At 43.4% G+C, this 13,774-nt stretch overlaps 1 protein-coding gene across 3 annotated transcripts in view; it reads left to right on the top strand.

Moving 5' to 3' along the window:
• The window catches only part of LOC125451335 (calcium/calmodulin-dependent protein kinase type IV-like), a 105,414-nt gene that overhangs the window by 63,547 nt on the left and 28,093 nt on the right, over window positions 1-13,774 (top strand). For 2 of the 3 annotated variants that reach the window (XM_048528352.2, XM_048528353.2), the window contains exon 5: window positions 5,003-5,075. The exons of the other annotated variant lie outside the window; for it this stretch is intronic. In XM_048528352.2, coding sequence (XP_048384309.1) covers window positions 5,003-5,075 — 73 coding nt within the window. The remainder of the gene's footprint in view (window positions 1-5,002; window positions 5,076-13,774) is intronic. 3 annotated transcript variants of the gene reach the window in all.

Below are 13,774 nucleotides of genomic sequence, written 5' to 3'. Positions count from 1 at the left end.
GCTTGATGTGGAAAGTCATCTTGGGGCCTGGGATAGGGGTGAGGGAGGAGGTGTGGGGGCAAGTGTAGCATTTCCTGTGGTTGCAGGGGTAAGTGCCGGGAGTGGTGAGGTTGGCGGGGAGTGTGGAGCGGACAAGGGAGTTGTGGAGAGAGTGGCCTCTCTGGAAGGCAGACAAGTGTGGGGTAGAAAAATGTCTTTCGTGGTGGATTCGGATTGTAGATGGCAGAAGTGTCGGAGGATGATGCGTTGTATCCGGAGGTTGGTAGGGTCGTACGTGAAGACGAGGGGGATTCTCTTTTGGCGGTTATTGCGGGGGCGGGGTTCGAGGGATGAGTTGCGGGAAATATGGGAGACACGGTCGAGGGGGTTTTTGACCACCGTGGAAGGGATGTTGCAGTCCTTGAAAAACGGGCCATCTGGGATGTGCAGGAGTGGAATGCCTCATCATGGGAGCAGATGCGACAGAGGCGAAGGAATTGGGACTAGGGGATGGAATTTTTGCAGGAAGGTGGGTGGGAGGAGGTGTACTCCAGGTAGCTGTGGGCTTGAAATGGACATCGGTTTATAGGTGGTTGCCTGAGATAGAGACAGAGAGGTCCAGGAAGGTGAAGGATGTGTTGGAGATGGTCCAGGTGAACTTAAGGTTGGGGTGGAAGGTGTCGGTGAAGTGGATGAACAGTTCGAGCTTGTCTTGGGAGCACAGGTGGCGCCGATACAGTCATCAATGTAACGGAGAAAGAGGTGGGATTTAGGGCCAGTGTAGGTGCGGAAGAGGGACTGTTCCACATAACCTACAGAGGCAGGCATAGCTTGGGCCCATGTGGATACCTATGGCCACCCCCTTTGTCTGTAGGAAGTGGGAGGAATCAAAAGAGAAGTTGTTGAGGGTGAGGACAAGATCGGTTAGGCGGATGATGGTCGGATCTGCAGGACAGGAAGAACCGGAGGGCCTTTAGGCCATCTGCATGGAGATTGCAGGTGTATAGGGACTGGATGTCCATGGTGAAAATGAGGTGTTGGGGACCGGTGAATTGGAAGTTCTGGAAGAGGTAGAAGGCATGGGTGGTGTTGCAAACGTAGGTAGGGAGTTCCTGGACGAAGGAGGAGAAAATAGAATCCATATAGGTGGAGATGAGTTCGGTGGGGCAGGAGCGGGCGGAGACAATGGGTCGCCCAGGGCAGGCTGGTTTGTGGATTTTGAGAACGAGATAGAAGCGGGCGGTGCGGGGTTGGGGAACGATGAGGTTGGAGGCTGTGGGTGGGAGGTCACCTGAGGTGATGAGGTTGTGAATGGTTTGGGAGATGATGGTTTGGTGCTCGGGGGTGGGGTCATGATCCGGGGGCGGTAGTAGGAGTGTCGGAGAGTTGGCGTCTGGCCTCAGCAATGTAAAGGTTAGTGTGCCATACTACAACTGCGCCTCCCTTGTCTGCGGGTTTGATGGTGAGGTTGGGATTGGAGCGGAGGGCTGCACATTTTCTGCAGGGGAGAGGTTGGATTGGATGAGAGGGGTGGAGAGGTTGAGGCAGTTGATATCTCGACAGCACATCGAGATGAAGAAGTCGAGGGAGGGTAGGAGGCCTGGGGGTAGTGTCCAGGAGGAGGATTTGTGTTGGAGGCGGGTAAAGGGGTCTGTGGAGGGAGGGTTAGGCTCACGGTTAGAGACATAAGCGTGGAGGCGGAGGTGGTGGAAAAACTGCTCGATGTCCAAATGTGACTGGTATTCGTTGCTGTCTGGGTGGAGAGGGACAAAGGTGAGCCCCTTGCTGAGGACTGATTGTTTGTCTGATGCCATCCCGCTTTTCTGATGAAGGGTCCAGGCCCGAAACATCAGCTTTTGTGCTCCTAAGATGCTGCTTGGCCTGCTGTGTTCACCCAGCTCCATACTTTGAGATCTTGGATTCTCTAGCGTCTGCAGTTCCCATTATCTCTCCTTCTACAGTCAATGTCCTGTAATGTGACATAATTTCGTGTTATGTCTTTGGCTGTCAGCTGCTGCTATATACTACCCAAACCTCCTCACCTAAACATTCATCCTGTTCCCGAATGTTTACTCTTTCCCATCATTAACATTTTCACTTTTATTTCTGTTATTAACATGTTTACATACCTTTTTCAATTAATGATATGTTTTCACATCCCTCTCCCCCAAGTTTCTTTTGGTGAGACTTTAAAGTCGACATTGATTTCTGTCCTCCTAGAGGAAGGGTAGGACTGGTGCTGCGTGTGTGCTTCCTTATTAAAAGTGAAATGTACATTGGCTTTTTCTTCTTTGGGGTGATGTACCATCGTGGACTGTTTTGGTGCTGATCTTGCTGGTGGGACAAACTGTTTGTCCTGTTCCCCCACTTGTTACTCAGCCAAATATGGCTGGGCTTCTTTTGGCTGACTTGAGTATGCACTGGCAGAGGTATTAGTTGTTTGACAAAAGACAATTGTGGGACCTCCTCCAACATACTTAGTGGTGCATATATAATCACTCCTAGGTGAAATTGGTCTGTGGAATGACCTCTTCTGTGGGATCCTTTGGTATAATTGTGGCTGCCTCTGTCACCTCCATCTGTCTACTCCTAAAGAGCCTGTTTTCCTATTTTTTGTCAGCTTATTTGCATCTCAAACCTTGACTTATTTGGACGCACCTGGAGTGGAGTTGGATGTTGTTTCTGGTGGTTCCTCATTGGTTGTAGATGCATAGGCAGGTTGCTGAGCAATGGGATTTTTTTTCAGTGTTCCTGTTTTCCTTGAATATTCCTGCATTGCATCAGGATTGTGCTACTTATGTTGCATCTTAGCAATGACCACCAGAAGCTCACCTTGAAAAATTGTGTAAGCAACAGAATTTCTTAATCTGACTGGCTACCATGATTCATTTTGTCTTAGCAGCCACCTTCTCCACTGTCACCTCAAAGAGAATTGAAAACTCCAGAATCCTCTGTTATGACTGTTTGCTGTGTTTAGTGGTAATCTGGCCTGCACTCCTGTTCCTTGAAGGGTAGCAGGTGGCTACTCATGTGGAATGCTGTTCATCAGAGCTGCGTCAAAACAATCTGGATCCAGTGGAATTTTGTCTAACACTGGAGCTGTAAACACTTCCTTGCACAACCAAGAGTAATGGTGATTCAGAAGGATGTGAAGAATGTGTGAATTACTTACCCTTCTATTGGAGTGTTGCAATCCTGCAGCCTCAGACTCCCAGTGGAGAATCCCCAGGCTGTACAGTCACACTTTCGAGGGCTAGAAGAGCTTTCATCTCGGTCACTGAGACTGTTTCTCCCATATTGAGCTTAAATCCTGCTTTGTTTCTATAGATGGAGAGTTCTGTGCTCTAGAAATCCTGAATTTTCTGGCCCTAACTCTCAGACTATACTCCCTAGTTCTAGAATCTCCAATCAGTGGAAATAGTTTAGTTTATCGTTTTCTACCCTGTATCTTCCGGTTAATGTCTTGAAGATAGGTCGCTACATAACCTGCTAAATTGTAGAGAAAGCAGATCTAATTTGTATAATCGTTTGTCGTAGCTGGACTTCAGGGGCTGTTATCATTCTTGTAACCCTACAATTTGCTCCCTCCAAAGCTAATCTATTCTTCCAAAGGTGTAATGCCCAAATCTGCTCACAGTACTCTAAATGGGGTCCAACCAGAATTTTATATAACTGTAGCATAACTTCTGCACCTGGTGACTCTTGTCCTCTAGATGTAAAGGTCAGCATTCCATTAGAAGATATAGAAGAAACATGGAAGATAGGAGCAGGAGGAGGCCGTTTGGTTCTTTGAGCCTGCTCCGCCATTCATCACAATCATGGCTGATTGTCCAACTCAATGGACTAATCCTGTTTTCACCCCATAACCTTTGATCCCATTCTTCCAAGTGCTATTACTAGCTGCATGTTGAATACATTCAAAGTTTTGGCAATTATATTTCATGATTATTTTCTACACCCGTTCATAACATTTTAAAGATCTTTGCACTTGAACCCCAAGTCTCTTTGGACATCCACTATATTTAACTTCGTATCATCTAGAAAGTACCCTGATCTATCCTTTTTCCATTCAAAATGGATATCCTCACAGTAGCTTCCATTGAACTCCATCTGCCACAATTTTGCCCATTTGCCTAGTCCGTCAATACCCCTTTGTAATTTTATCATCTACACTGTCTACAATGCTGCCTAATTTCGTGCCATCAGCAAATTTGAATATAAGACTTTCTATGCTATTATCAAAGCCATTAATAAATAATGAACAATTACAATCTTAATGCAGATCCTTGTGGGATGCCATTGCTCACATTCCGCCAATTCGAGTACCCACGCATAATTCCTACTTTCTGTCACCTGCCACTCAACCAATTTCCTAGTCATGTCTGGAATTTACTCTCAGTTCCATGGGCTCCTATCTTAGCCAACAGTCTGTCATGTGGGATTTTATTAAATGCCTTCTGGAAGATATAAACAACATCCATAGACATTTCAATTGTCACAAGACATATGACTAAAGACCTTATAAAACAATTTTCCACTGCCCAAATGACCCTAAGCCTTCAAACTCAAGTCCATGATAATTGTTAAATATGAAGTCACTGTACCAACCATCAGGACTACTTGAAGAAATTATCATTGATGTATGATAAGGGTGTCTCAATAAACATTTGGGAGAGAAGAATAAAAGATTGTGCTGTTTGCATTTGACAAAGAGAGGACCTTATTGTGGGACATAAACATTGACATGGACCGCTTGAGATGAAAAGGCATTCTACGTATTTAATTATTAAATATTTATCAAAAATCCTTGTGTAAAGCCTTAAAGCGAAACATTGAGATTATTAATAAGTTATGTGATCATTCTAAACGGGTAATTCCCTCAACACTATTGTGCATATTGCAGTAGCATTAAGAGTCCTGGCATTATTAAAATCTAATAATTTTTCATGAATACCACATCACACTGACATAAAAGCACTCATTACTTTGCCTTTAATAACATACTTTACTTTTCAAACTGTAGGATTGTTGAAAATGGATATTACAGTGAAAAAGATGCTGCAAATGCTGTCAACCAAATTCTGGAGGCTGTTGCAGTAAGTATTATTGCAATCATTCAAGCTAATGTTTAATATTACACAGTTTCAAAGTGAAAATCTCAATGAAGATCTTAATCCCCTTATCCAATTTATCCATTGGATTTCCTGCTTTAATGATAAGCTGGAAACTCATTTTACTGTTTGATTGATCATATATATGATATCTGTCATATATTTATATAGATTCTGACTATCTCTTCTCTAAGATAGTGGCAAAGTAGGATTCCACAGCTGAAGCTCGTCTGCTCTGTCTGTTTTCTTTCTTTTTCTCTCTCTCTCTTTGCAATTTTGTTTCTTTTCATTTTACCACCCATACTCGTGCAGAATTGGCAATATCTAGGGTAAAAGCATAGACTCATGGCCTTGGCATGGACTCAAACTCTCAGCCTCAGAATGGATTGAAGTCCCCTGCCTCAGCATGGACTCGAACTCTCGGTCTAAGGTTGGACGTTTTTGCTGAACAACATAAGCATATCACAGATCTGTTTTTTTTCACATAGCGACTGGTGCCTGGCTTAACCTGCTTGAGGCAATGTGGACACCAGCAAAGGGGAAGAGGAGCAGCTGTACATCCTTGGGACACCCTGAGTTGATGCCCCTAGACAGCATATGACACACATTAGTACACAATGGTACCTCTTTGACTCTAGGAGGGGAAAGGTTGCCTAAATGATGATTGACGTGCCTTATCTCCTTCTCACCTAGCCACTGCTATATAAAGCTCAAGGTTAGACTGATGGAATGCAGGTCAGAATGCACATTTGGTGGCCCCTGAGAGTTCTGCTATGCTTGGCTGTTCATGGCAGTCACTGATTTCTCCATGGGGAAAGCCACATGTGGTCTCTAGTATCTCTGCCAGATGTTCCCAACCCCATTTCCATGAGGTTTCTTATGACAGTTTCCAGAAGCAAGTTGCTGGTGTCCAACAATCAGGAGCCTTGGTTGTCATATTCCCCATCAGCTGCAGGGCTGTGTCTGTGATGTGCTCACCAGGTTGTGACCCTGAACCTCACCATGAAAGTGTAAGCCTAAGTAAATATCTGTGCTGTGGAATGTGTGTAAAAATGATGTGATGGTGTTTCATTATCCCCAGAGATAGTGAGAAGTCAGGCTTGCTGCAAGTTGCTTTCACCAACTGTCATGAATGAAAATACCTACAGTAATATCATTAAGTAGGGAAAGAAAACAAATAATTAGCTATGGCTCTTGCATTCCCTTTCCCCATCAATGTATCAATCATGTTTGTAAATATTTTTAATCAACCTGTTTGGAGATGTTTTTACAAGCCTCTGGACAAGGTAGGATTTGAATCTTTGTCTCCCGGCCCAGAGGTAGAAACGCTATTACTGTACCTGCCTATTCTCAGTCTCCTCTTCTGCAGTCTGGATTCTGATTTCAAACAGCCTTGCTCACTGCTCCAGTTGTCATAAGATTCCAAATGAGTGACAACTCTCTAAACTGGCAAAATTCTTCACCCTACCTTCACTCCAGATCAGCGATGGGGTCCTGCAACTTTAACTTCAAAGAGATAAACTCTTAAACTTATGAAAGGCACTTCTACCTAGCTGTTTAAACTGTACCAGCTACTAGGATATGCCAAAGACATGGTCTTCACCTCCTTGTAGCTGGTATATAGCCTCTGGCAATATTAGAAAAGTTTCAGGAGATGGAATTGTTAGAAGCTCACAAATATGCACGTTTGTTTCACAATAGCTAAAGGTGAATTTGGAAGTCTGTGTTCTCCGCTTTCCCTTGGGAAAGTTGGGTAGGGTCAAAGCAGGGCCAGGACATTTGGCTGTGACATCAGCAGGACATTTTGTTTTCCTTTCCTCTTCTATCCTACCTGACTTCTGTTCCAGCCCAATTGGAGTCAAGAAAATACAGTTCTTCATGTCACCCTCACAGCTTACTTTCCCATCTGGCTTTGTATAATCAACAAACTTGTATACATTGCTCTGGCTCCTGGAATCTACAGAAGAATGGAAAGTCACAGCCAGTTTGTTCGCTTTCTCTACATCTATCTCTGGGCCTAACAGACCAATGGGGCCAACAATACCTCCTTCAATTCTGGCTCACAACATGTTACCGTGAATGCTAGAGAAACACAGCTGCTGCTTCAGGCTTTTTGTGATATGATTCCCCCTTTCATAAGTATAGCCTGGCAGTTGTAGCCAAAGTTTTAATTCTGAACTTTTAAACAGTCTTTACAGGAGGCCTCCATTGATAATTGACTTCTCATTCTTCCAATTACAATACCAGCCTTTACCGTCCCATGATACACTGTCAACCTCCCAGAGCTTTAAGTACCCCAGTAATATCCCAGCTACGGAGTACACTCACTATCCTTTACTAGTGTGGAGTTGGAGGAACACAGCAGGTTGGGCAGCATCAAAGGAGCAGGCAAGACGACGATTCGGGTTTATACCCTTCCTGAGAAAGCGTATAAACCCAAAATATCAACTTTCTCACTCCTGATACTGCCTGACCTGCTGAGTTCCTCCAGCTTCAGACTGTATTGAACAAAAAGCAGAAGTTGCTGGAAAAGCTCAGCAAGTACAGCAGGATCTGTGAAGAAAAGATCAGAGTTAATGTTTCAGGTCTGTTGACCCTTCCTCAGACCCGAAACGTTAAATCTGATTTTTTTCTTCATAGATGATGCCAGACCTGCTGAGCTTTTCCAGCAACTTCTGTTTTTGCTCCTGATTTACAGTATCCACAGTTCTTTCAGTTTTTATTGAGTATCACAGTGTATTCATCTGAAGGGTCTAGGCCTGAAACGTCAGCTTTTGTGCTCCTGAGATGCTGCTTGGCCTGCTGTGTTCATCCAGCTTCACACTTTGTTATAATAGTCAAATCAGCTTTGCTTTTAATAATGGTGGAATCATACGATTCCCCCGGTGGGTTTGCATACGTTACCCCTAAAAAGTCTTGACCTACCTTCCTGCTACCCTCTTGTTCACTGCCAAATTGTCTGCAATTAGATGTAGGAAATGTGGGTCTCCAGCCAGTTGATCTGCCCTAACCCCATTTGAGGCTCAGTTGAGAACACTTCAGTATCCATACAATCCTGCTTTTAATTTCACTTTCTTGAATTAGAGGCATTGTAATCTACTTCAGCTTCTAGAAATACTGAAAGGGTTGTGTTGTAAGAACAGATGATGTAAAGCAGACTTGTAGTTTCTTAAATATAGACGTTTGAACAGTAATATAATTGACATACATAGAGATAAACTCTTCTCTGTTTGGCGAGTCATAAGAGGAAGGACTGAACTTAAAAGTGCTGTGCCATTCAGGCATAACGATAGGATACCATTTTCACAAAAAGAGAACCTATTGGCATAAAGTCAGTTGAAAACTTCAACCTTTGAATTCATACATTTTTGTTAGGTAAGTGTTTTAAAGGATGTGGAATCAAAACAAATATATACACATTATCTGTGACCTGATTGAATAATGGAAAGGACTCAAACATTTGTATTTTCTGCTCCTGTCTTTCTGCTCAACATTAATTGAGGGATTGGATTTAACATTTGGAAAGCAGGACTGCTGCCAGCTCACATTTGTGTAAAAGCCAGCATATTGATGGTGGTTTGCAAACATTGATAGAGGAATTGAGGAGAGCACTTAATGAACATTTATTTCATGAATGCATGGAGAGAAGAGTAAACATTGGGTCAAAGCTCATTGTACTGAATTACAGAACTCCTTTAAGCTTTTTACAAATCACAACAAGCATATTACAATTAGAGCTATAATTCCTACACTTCAATGTTCACATGTCCCATATTAGCTTTGTTTCCTTGTAGGCATTGTTTGTTCCGCAGCCAAGGTTTTTGCGAGATACAAACCTCGACCGTGTGGTGATGTGCCTTTATTAGTTCCCACATACTTTGTTAGTTTGTTTATTACTGACTATGTGGCTAACGTTTTACCTCTTAACTAACTCATCCCTTCAGGACACCACTAGCACTGAAATAGGAAGCCCATCTGTCATTTTTAAAAACTAAAAACGTAGTAAGCCAATGCACCTGACAAAATCAAAACAAACAACTGCAAATTTGGGGATCTGAAATAAAGACAGAGTTGTTCCAGAAAAACAACAACACTGGTATCTCCCCAGTGATGTGGCAAGTCGCTCAGGTATTCCTAGGTCACAAAAAGCAAGATGAATCCAACTCAGCCAAATCACTGTCCCGTCAGTCTATTTTTAAACATCAGAAAGTGATGGAAGGTGATATTGACAGTGCTATCAAGCAGCACTTGCGACGGAACAACCTACTCATGGATGCTCTGTAGTGCAACTTGGCTCTTGACCTCAACATAGTCTTGGTCCACAAAAGCTGAATTCAAGAAGTGAAATGTGAGTGACTGTCCACAACATCAAGACAGCATTCAACCAATTGCAACATTGGGGGACCCTAGCAAAACTGGATTCAGTGGGAATTTGGAGGAAAACATTCTGCTGGTTAGAGTCATACATGGTACAAATGACTATAGATGTTTGTTGCTGGAAGTCAATCATCTCAATCCTAGGACTTCACTGGAAAAGTTCCCCAGAATACTGTCCAAAGCCCAGTTAACTTCAGCTGCTTCATAAGGTCACGAGAAGGGATCTTCACTGATAATTGCACAGTGTTCAGAACCATTCAGGTATTGAAGCACTCTAGGCCCATATTGCAACAAGACCTGGACATCATACGGGCTTGGACTCAGAAATAGCAAGTAACACATGCCATGCAAGTACCAGGTAATGGTGAGTATCTAACCATCATCTCTTGACTTTCAATGATATTACCATTACTGAATTCTCCCCACTGTGAACACCCTGGGTATGACTGTCCCAACAACACTCAAGTGACTCAACACTGTCCAGAACGTAGAACATAGAACAGTACAGCACAGAACAGGCCCTTCAGCCCACGATGTTGTGCCGACCATTGATCCTCATGTATGCACCCACAAATTTCTGTGACCATATACATGTCCAGCAGTCTCTTAAATGTCCTCAATGACCTTGCTTCCACAACTGCTGGCAACGCATTCCATGCTCTCACAACTCTCTGTGTAAAGAACCAGCCTCTGACATCCCCTCTATACTTTCCTCCAACCAGCTTAAAACTATGACCCCTCGTGTTAGCCTTTTCTGCCCTGGGAAATAGTCTCTGGCTATCAACTCTATCTATGCCTCTCATTATCTTGTATACCTCAGTTAGGTCCCCTCTCTTCCTCCTTTTCTCCAATGAAAAGAGTCCGAGCTCAGTCAACCTCTCTTCATAAGATAAGCCCCCCAGTCCAGGTAGCATCCTGGTAAACCTCCTCTGAACCCTCTCCAAAGCATCCACATCTTTCCTATAATAGGGCGACCAGAACTGGACGCAGTATTCCAAGTGCGGTCTAACCAAAGTTTTATAGAGCTGCAACAAGATCTCACTACTCTTAAACTCAATCCCCCTGTTAATGAAAGCCAAAACACCATACGCTTTCTTAACAACCCTGTCCACTTGGGTGGCCATTTTAAGGGATCTATATATCTGCACACCAAGATCCCTCTGTTCCTCCACACTGCCAAGAATCCTATCCTTAATCCTGTACTCAGCTTTCAAATTCAACCTTCCAAAATGCATCACCTCGCATTTATCCAGGTTGAACTCCATCTGCCACCTCTCAGCCCATCTCTGCATCCTGTCAATGTCCCGCTGCAGCCTACAACAGCCCTCTATACTGTCAATGACACCTCCAACCTTCGTGTCGTCTGCAAACTTGCTGACCCATCCTTCAATCCCCTCATCCAAGTCATAAAGCAGCTAATTTGATTGACACCCCATTCACTGCCCTCAGCACTCACTTCCACCATCACCAGTGCACAGTGGCAGCAGTACGTATCATATACAAGATACACGATAGTAATTCAATAATGATGCTTCTTAGACAATATCTTACAAATCCACTTTTCAAAGAAGAAGAGCAGCAGAAATGAGGGAATATTGACACCTATAAGTTCATTTCCATGCCACACACCATTGTGATTTGGAACGATATTTCCATTTCCAGCCTTTTATTGGGCCAGCAGCCTCGAACTCCCTTCCTACAATTGGTGCCCTTACCACCCCAAAGATTTTGGCTTGTTAATAAGCAGCTCAGCACTACCTGAGCAGGAGTATCAGGAAGATAAGGATATGGAGGTTCACAGAGGCCCCTTGATTCCCAGGCTGACCCTGTGACTCACTCTGGCAAGTGCATACTACATTGCCAAATTCACTAGACTCCTGAATGCAAACTGCAAATGGAAAATGACTGGACGACATCATGTGGGCAAAATCAATGTTTTTTTTTTCTGTCCCAACAAACGCAATTTATTTCTGAGTGATGGGAGCCTCTTCAAGGGGCAGTTACATTAATGATACATTTGCAGAGAACATGTTATAATCTGTGGTCAGAGCATGTGATTGTGAAATGTATGCAGTGTCCGACTGTGTGGAGAGCAAATGTTGTTCAGAATTAATCTTGTCTTTTACCATTTCCAGTTGAAGGGGCATTTGTGCAAAGCTAGCAAACCTGATAGGCTGTACAAGAGCTGAAAAATGATTCCTCTCAACAATTGTTAAGTATTCTTCAGGGGAAGCGATGGCCTAGTGGTATTGTCACTGGATTGTTAATCCAGAGATCAGATAGTGTTCTGGGGACCTGGGTTTGAATACCACCATGGTACATTGTGGAATTGGAATTCAATAAATTTTTTTTAAAAATTTGGAATTAATAGTTCAATGATGACTGTGAATCCATTGTCAATTGTTGGAAAAACCCACCTGCTTCATTAATGTCCTTTAAGGAAGGAAACTGCCATCCAACAGTGACGTGGTTGACTCTGAACTACCTACTGGGCAATTAGGAATGGGAAGTAAGTGCCGCTTAGCCAGCAATGCCCTCATCCCATGAACGAATAAGGGAAAAAAAAACATGATAACATGAAGCCAGGAACAAAAGATATCAGTATTCATGCAACATTTACAAACTCCTGCTGTTTCTTTGCGACTTAACTGGAGCTTCATTCATCAAACTAAAGTCTCTATGTCAAAGCACCATGTAGAGGAATTCCCTGGCCCTCCGAATCAGAGTCCTGTGTGTGTCCCTCTGTATGGAGGTCTTTGTTAAACCTTCATTTGTGAGTGATGCAAAAGCTGACTGCTCACATTACTAAGCACTTGCTGTACTTTTTATGCTTCCCCCACAGACTCAGTACAAGTGTGTCTGATGGATTATTGATGAACCATGTGTGGCATGGATTTATCATTGGTGTTGCTGCACTGAAACAAAACACAGGGAAATGGATGTGGAACAGATGTGCTACCAAGACCAGGAGCAGCTGCATCTTCCAATGACTGCTGAACAGCCTCCACATGAAGAGGTCACAACTGAAGATTTTCTGAGGGGGTGCAGAAGAGCCAGAGTCTATTTTCATCAATGCCATTTCCACCTGATAAGTGAGGCAGAGGGTTATCTCACACTGAAGATTTTCTGGAACATTGACAGAGAACTGTACCAGCTGCTGGAATGGGACTGTGATGTGAAGGAGTGGCCATTCTATCCCAGTGGCTGTCAAGCTGAAAACTGCATTAAATATCTATATGCAACAGACTTCTTCTAAGGAGCCATTGGAGCCTGTCAGACATCTTTCAGTCATCCACTCACAAATGTATCAAGACTATTACTGATGCCATTTATGCCAGATCACATTGGTCCATCTCATGACGAGATTAGTACTGCAGCCTAGGCACTAGGCTTTGCAACATAGCTGATTTATTACAGGCCCAGGATGTAATATATTATACATACATTATATTGACAGGGCAAAGAGGTTCTGAGGGGAATAATGATGACAAACAGCGATTGAAGTAGGAGGGACATAATATTATGCATAATAGATGCAGCAACGTCAGGTTTTACAAGCCAGATAGGACTTCGTTGTCACCCACTTCCAGCGGATGAGAGCTCTGAGGAGTGATCATTCATCAACTGTAAAATTATTGCTGTATGAAAGGCAAGCAAGTTGTTTCTGTTCTGAGAAGCTTCTGTTTTTTTTCCATTTGTTTTTGCTGTTGGTGAATAAAAATGACTGCTTTGAAACTTTTTAAAGGTTTTCCTGTGTGAGATGGTTTCACATTGATCAAAGAAAAACTGCTGGGTTACACTAGGAGTTGGTTAGAAAAAAATAGCGCTGACTTAGGGATGTAAGATGAGATGTGGCTAAGGACAGGTAAGCTAAATGGACTGATGCTTAAACAGTTATGTATGTCAAAATATGCAGTGGGATCTGTGAGAACCTGTCAGCCATGCTACTTCTGTGCCCTGACAAGTATTGGTTTGTGGTTGCTGTCGCACTGTGTGTGTGCTGAAGACCACCTCTGGGCAGTCAGTGCTGGGGTTCAAAGATGGCACTGGTTCCAGGAATTCCGAGATATGCTGGCTGTAGCAAGAATTTGCACCTTCAACAAGTGGGAGAATAGAATAAGCAGGACGCCACGGGGGCATGGTGCATTGTTAATGAGGTGAATTTGGGATGATACTGTGAGAAAAACATCTCTGGCTTGCAGAGAGAAAAGCTTCAGGAAACGCACCAAAAATGAAATTTAGCTGATTTCTGGTAAACTCAGCCCATCATTCGCATAACTCAATTCTGCCTTTCACACTCTCTTCTG

Source organism: Stegostoma tigrinum, chromosome 3, assembly GCF_030684315.1.
Source record: "Stegostoma tigrinum isolate sSteTig4 chromosome 3, sSteTig4.hap1, whole genome shotgun sequence".
Classification (NCBI taxonomy): domain Eukaryota; kingdom Metazoa; phylum Chordata; class Chondrichthyes; order Orectolobiformes; family Stegostomatidae; genus Stegostoma; species Stegostoma tigrinum.
Note: the sequence above shows the minus strand (reverse complement) of the source record. Positions and strands in the feature narration are given on the sequence as shown.